General features: G+C 32.8%; 2 protein-coding genes across 3 annotated transcripts in view; one reads left to right on the top strand and one right to left on the bottom strand.

Moving 5' to 3' along the window:
• LOC140057535 (uncharacterized) overlaps positions 1-4,115 on the top strand; it is a 30,681-nt gene extending 26,566 nt beyond the window's left edge. Inside the window, exons 45-47 of one of the 2 annotated variants that reach the window (XM_072103237.1) lie at positions 500-659; positions 1,927-2,035; positions 3,683-4,115. In XM_072103237.1, coding sequence (XP_071959338.1) covers positions 500-659; positions 1,927-2,035; positions 3,683-3,792 — 379 coding nt within the window. In that variant the 3' untranslated portion in view covers positions 3,793-4,115. The remainder of the gene's footprint in view (positions 1-499; positions 660-1,926; positions 2,036-3,682) is intronic. The other variant, XM_072103238.1, reaches the window with a different exon arrangement.
• Positions 4,116-4,906: 791 nt separating this feature from the next.
• Positions 4,907-5,707, bottom strand: LOC140057736 (galactosylceramide sulfotransferase-like). The gene has a single exon (XM_072103458.1). It carries the CDS (start codon positions 5,705-5,707, stop codon positions 4,907-4,909), a length of 801 nt encoding a protein of 266 aa, XP_071959559.1.
• Between the last annotated feature and the right edge of the window lie 293 nt (positions 5,708-6,000).

Raw genomic sequence — 6,000 nt, forward strand, 5'->3', positions numbered from 1 at the left:
CTTGAAGGAACATGATATAGGCCTGTAGCTATATCTTAAACTTCTCCCATCGTTAAATAAAATGTAGTCCAATTAAACCAAAATGTATTCTTCTCTAAAGCTCTGTCTGCTTCATCTGACAAAATAATGTGATGTGCCCATATGTGGACATGATGCTTTAGGAATACAGACATCTTGTATTGTATGTTAAGCTCTGTCTACATTATCAAAGTTTATGTGACAAAATAATGTGATGTGCCCATATATAGACACGATGCTTTAGGAATACAGACATCTTTTATTATATGTTAAGCTCTATTTACAATATCAAAGTTTATGTGACAAAAATATGTGATGTGCCCAAATATTGTAGTAATATGACATCATCATATCCATATATGGTAACATCAAATTTTGTCACATAAAGTTTGATAGTGTAGACAGAGCTTAAGAAATACAGATATCTTGTATGTCCTGTTTGTAGAATTATAATACATATTTTTATTTGTTTGCATTCTAGCACTATTTTAGATATAGTTTGCTACGAGTTTAGCCTGGACCTATTTGGTAGCGTATCGACTACAAACCACGTGGTGTTGGTAACCGGTGGCGAGGTTCTTATTACATTATTTAAACAAAATCTTGTTTGTTGGCCAAGATTGACAAAATCAAAGACAAAGGTATTATTGTTTACTTCAGTTTAGATGCCTAAAGCTCTGTCTACACAATCAAACTTCATGTGACAAAAATGTGATGTGCCCGTATATGGACATGATGATGTCATATCACTACCATATTAAGCATATCACTATCATATGTGGGCACATCACTCTTTTTTTAATAGTGTAGACAGAGCTTAAGTGTATCCCTACCATTTGATTGGTTGATAACATATCGCATATTGTACATTTAATTTAATTCCACATTATTTAACCACGAGGCCCAGATCAACACAAGGTTGTCCTTCCCTGGGATTGTTGTCAGTGTGTTGAAAATGATTGTACAAAATAAAATCTTTTCCATACAAAATTCACATTTTTGTAAACATTTTGTGAATTTGTTTAGGATGCGAGGCTGGTGACTATTGCATGTTTAAAAACTAACCAGCAGTGTAACTTGTTCGTTGCGCCTCTACTCCAAAATTATAAGCACAATAAGTTTATCCAATTGGTGGGTTGCTTGCTGTAGAATTCGGATAAAAAAAAAAACCAATTTTTTTTTAAATACCTGACTGTCATAGTGTATGATTCTAAATAACTAGAGCTGACACAATGAAAAAGCAGAATTAAAGATATATTGTCCACATGAAAAATAATTTTTTTTTACATTTTTTTTAAATGTCATGTTACTGTCACATAATAGTTATTTACTTTGACCAAAACTGGATTGAAAATAACATTATTTACCTGAAAAAATATTATTTAAAGCAAGAAATACTTAAATTGTCTGTCAGACAATGAGTTTTTGGTTACCATTTATTTTGTCTTTGTATAAGCATGGAGAAATAAGCTAACTTATTTCTCCATGGTATTAGTGAAATAAATGAAGTGAAGAACTTAATCAAAATGGCCTATTCAAAGTCTGATTTTATTAATCTTCATTTTTCATGATTTTGGGGTACAATACATCTTTAAAGTAATCATACAATAATAACGTGAGTAAATAGAGAAATAAAATGATATCGGAACTAAATAATGTCAGGGATTATAGGGGAAGTACATTTTTAAAGGTAAAGTGTAGCCCTTCCTATAAAATTTAACTAACTAATTTAACTTTTAGTAATATTTAGATCATCTAATTAAAATGCTAAGCCATCTCTTGAATTCTTTTCTTGCTCATCATTTTTCTGTCTGGAAAATTAACAAATAGTTTTGTCATTATTTTAGGGACAATTAATATATCTTTAAACTATTGTGTATAAATGTTGGGGTGATTTGTATATTGTAGGTATCATTTATTGGAGTTGATTTTGAACGCTGGCAAGACAATTCGTCTAGTTCTGATGGCGTCAAAAAGGAGAAGTCAGTAAAACCTACTGTAAGTCCAAAGTCAAAAGGTCAGTGAATGTTGTTTATTTTGTTATATATTGTTTGAAGGTTTGCATGGCGAAATCAAATGTTGATATAAAGTGTAAAGACACCACGTATATTTGTTCTGAAAAGAACTGTTGAGTTTCTCAACGTTTCACTCTTGAGGACAATCAAAGTATATTGATTGAAATAGTTAAAATAAAAGAAAATTATGAAAAAAGTGGATATATATATATATATCTGACCGAATTGTTTCGATCAAATCGTACAAAAGATAAAAGAAAGTACAAGAAAATAACAGAACAGAATAACAAGGGAATATATATTTGTATGAAGTGTAAAATCATTGTATTGATAATTTGAGAATGAAATGAATAAAATAGTGGTTAACGCCACAAAAGAGAAAAAAAAAAGTATATTGATTGAAACATGGAGAAACTCAACAGTTCTTTTCAGAACTAATATACGGTGTACCGCAAACTTTATATCAATATTTTGTTATAGTAATTCTATTTTTTTATGAAATGTTTGATGCAAATTTTTGTTATCGGAATGAAATATGGAGACATTTTTTTGTCATGCCTAGTTTTTTTAGGGTCTGTTTCTATTGAAAAATTACGAAAGAAGGTTTTTCGTATAAACTGTTATCGGTAGTTTGTTTATAAATGAAGATCGTATTCCAGTTTAGTATTTACTACAATAAAATCATTTGCGTCAAGTATCGTTTGTTATGAAATGACATTATTACCCACAATACAGTTTGTTGGACGGAAATGCCACTGTTAAATGTTCAATTCAATTCAACGTCAACATTTATTTTCTTTCTTTCAATCAATAATAAAACAATTGAATAAGGTATTAAAAAAGAAAGTTAGAGTTTCAAATAATACATTTTATAAATATCAGCTATATTCATATATAGTATTTTGTTTTGTAGAGCACTCTTCATTTCGAAACGGTACATTTTTGTTGTGAACACTATTAGCATTTTGCAAAGCTTGTTGAGCTTGTGCACTCTTTGTGTTCATAATCAGTGTACCATGTCCCGCATACCTGGCTCAGCCTATATATTGTGCCAGTTATGCGGTACATTTCATTTCGAAACCTGAGCTGCACTGACGAGATCTAATAAGATCGAAACAGTACTGTCTGCAGATTGGATATATATATATATATATATATATATATGTGTTTTCATTGAGTTGAGTTGAAAAAAATCACCATTCATACTGCTTTAGGTATGAAATAAAATAAACATTTCTTGCCGATCCAAACTGGAATCAGTTGGGGTTTTTTTTCGTGGACCTATTTCTGCTAACTTTTAAAAAAAAGTATCGAATGCCGCATTTTCGTACTCAATAGAAATGGGCCCTAAAAACCCTTCTCCTCAGCCCTTTAATTACTTCTGTCAAGATTTACTCGGATAATTGTATTGGTGGAGCTGTAGCTTGGTGGTTAACATGCTTGCCTTCCAATCCCGAGGTCCGGGTTCAATCCTGACGTAGTGCCAGGGTTGTAACTCAAGACTCTTGCTCCCTAAGCCTCAAATGAGACTTTGTTTATAAGCATGATAAATTATAGAAATAGTTTATCCATCTATAATTGGAAAGGTACTCGCTGTTCGATGCGTATGAAATAAAAAAAATAAAACGATGTTTCATAAACTGTTACAGAAAACAAAACGATATCAAGTCAACCACAAACAGTCGTGCTTCCAGAATTTGATTCGTCCAGTGGAAAAACTGATGAGACCTCCAGCAACAGTGAAGACTTTAATTTTTAGAAACATTTGTTGTTTTGTTCAAATATTGCAATTAATTTTGACGCATTGGTTTAGTGAATGCATGCTCACAAATTTTAATAGTCAGTGTGTGAGATATAGGGATTTTTATGCAGAAAGAAGTTCTCAGTTATTTGTATCTGATTTTCTTTAATTGCATTAAATGTAAAAAAGTATGCAGAATTATTGTTTTATAGTACAATTTTTATACGATTTTGAGAAAAATGTGCATAAAAGTATTTGAATAAAAAAAAAAGTAATATTTCTTCTGTTAAAAAATTTTTGGCAGATTTATTGTTTTATAGTACACATTTCTTTCCAAATATCTTTTTCTACGATTTTGAGAAAATTAAAAAAAAGTAATATTTCTTCTGTTAAATTGGTATTTGTTCTATTGATAATTTACAGTAATTTGTTTTAGATATACGTTGTAGTTTGTAAGTAAAGCTTGGTTCCCACTAGCGACGCAACGTAAGGCAACCTACGCAACGTAAGAAAGTCCCCTTCCAATAATTGTATTTTCCCCCACCTGCGTAAAATCAAACCTGCGATGTTTGAAGCACTGTTTCATCGTCGGTTCCCACATGTGATTACTGAATACATCACTTTGCTTTGCGTCGATCCGGCGTTGCGTTACGTTCTAGTTAGAACCACGCTTAACGTTTCAGCGAAGGGACGTATCTGCCCAGGGACGTTTCTGCCCAGGGACGTTTCGGTCCAGGGACGTTTCTGTCCAGGGACGTTTTTTGCAGAGGGATATGTAAGCAAAAATAATAATAAAGCAAATAAAAAAGATACCATTATGAAATTGAGCTATTGGTACAAGTACTACTGTATATACTGTACTAGCATCAGTATACAAGCAAGGTAATAAACATGTATTCGTGCAATGGTACAAATAATTTCATCGGAGGTGAAAGTTGTTCTATTTTTACGTCCGAAAATTATTTGAAACTTTCTTCTCCCCATAAAGAATTCCTTCGTATCCAGCTGCCGCCAAATGACACTCATTAGTCGTCGGTCCATTTGGTTTTAGTCGTCAGAAAGTTGTAGTATAACTTTTCTTCTTTTCAATTTCGAGTTTAAGGTGTTCGGGACTGGTGTTTAAATGACACTATTAGTCAGTCCATTTTGTTGAAATTTCCATTGTAACTTTTCTTTTTTTCCATTTCGACTTTGGAGGATTTGGGTCAGGTCTTTCAAATCGTACTATTCCCATTGACTCCTCTATCCGACTGTTCATCAGTTTTGAAGTGTTCATAAAATAGTTGCATCTTGAGTTTGATGCCACGTGCTGTATATTCGTATCGTGTTGATCTTTTCCCTTTTCCACTTCTTGGAAGCAATCTTTGATAAAATTGGACTGTAGCATTTTAAATGTTGCTAAATCATCTTTAAATGAATCGCCATATTCAACAATTCTTTCTTTGAATCTTTTCAGAAAATAATCGTAAAGTTGACTGTCTGCCCAATTCCAATTTCGAATGTGTTGTTTAAGATTGCTGTCGAGTACACTCCGTTTAACTTTTTTTCTTCGATTTATTGGTAAATAAACCAAATCGCGTAAATCCCAGCAAAGAACTTTGCTAAGTAAAACTAAAGATTCGTCATAGTATTCATTTATCAGTATCAAATCCATTTCTTTGTCAAGTTTTCTTATTTTCGTGGTTACAATCCCGGTATTTCTAAAATCTTTCTTATCCAGGCCTAGATCAAAAAACTGGCTGTTGTGAATGTATGGTAATTTGTCGTAAGTGATGCGTGACATGTAAAATTTCGTTTTCCTGAAGAACTCTTGCATTTGTCTGAAGTGGGTTCGTCCTGGTACGAACTGACCAAAATAAAAGAAGATAAAGGAGGACTCAAATTGTAGAGCTGGCTCTCTTAGAATGGAAATATAGACGGGATCACGTCGCATGAACTCGTTAAAAATGTCCGGCGTGTATCGAACATGTAGCGTCAATATATTGTATTTATAATGTTTAAAGTCTCCCACAGCAACTCCTTGAGGTGGTATGAACGATTGATAAGATATTGCGTTAAATCGTTTGTTGCTGCTGTGAAAATTGGTTTCATATTGTAGCTTGCGAACAAACGATAAAGAGTGTTCATATCCGTAGATGTCAACGAGCCGCGAAAGCGTCGTGCTGCCTGTTTTGTGAGTTTTGGCAAAAACTATCGTCTGTCTTGGCTTGCATTCCCGCCAACTTT

Source organism: Antedon mediterranea, chromosome 8, assembly GCF_964355755.1.
Source record: "Antedon mediterranea chromosome 8, ecAntMedi1.1, whole genome shotgun sequence".
NCBI lineage: Eukaryota > Metazoa > Echinodermata > Crinoidea > Comatulida > Antedonidae > Antedon > Antedon mediterranea.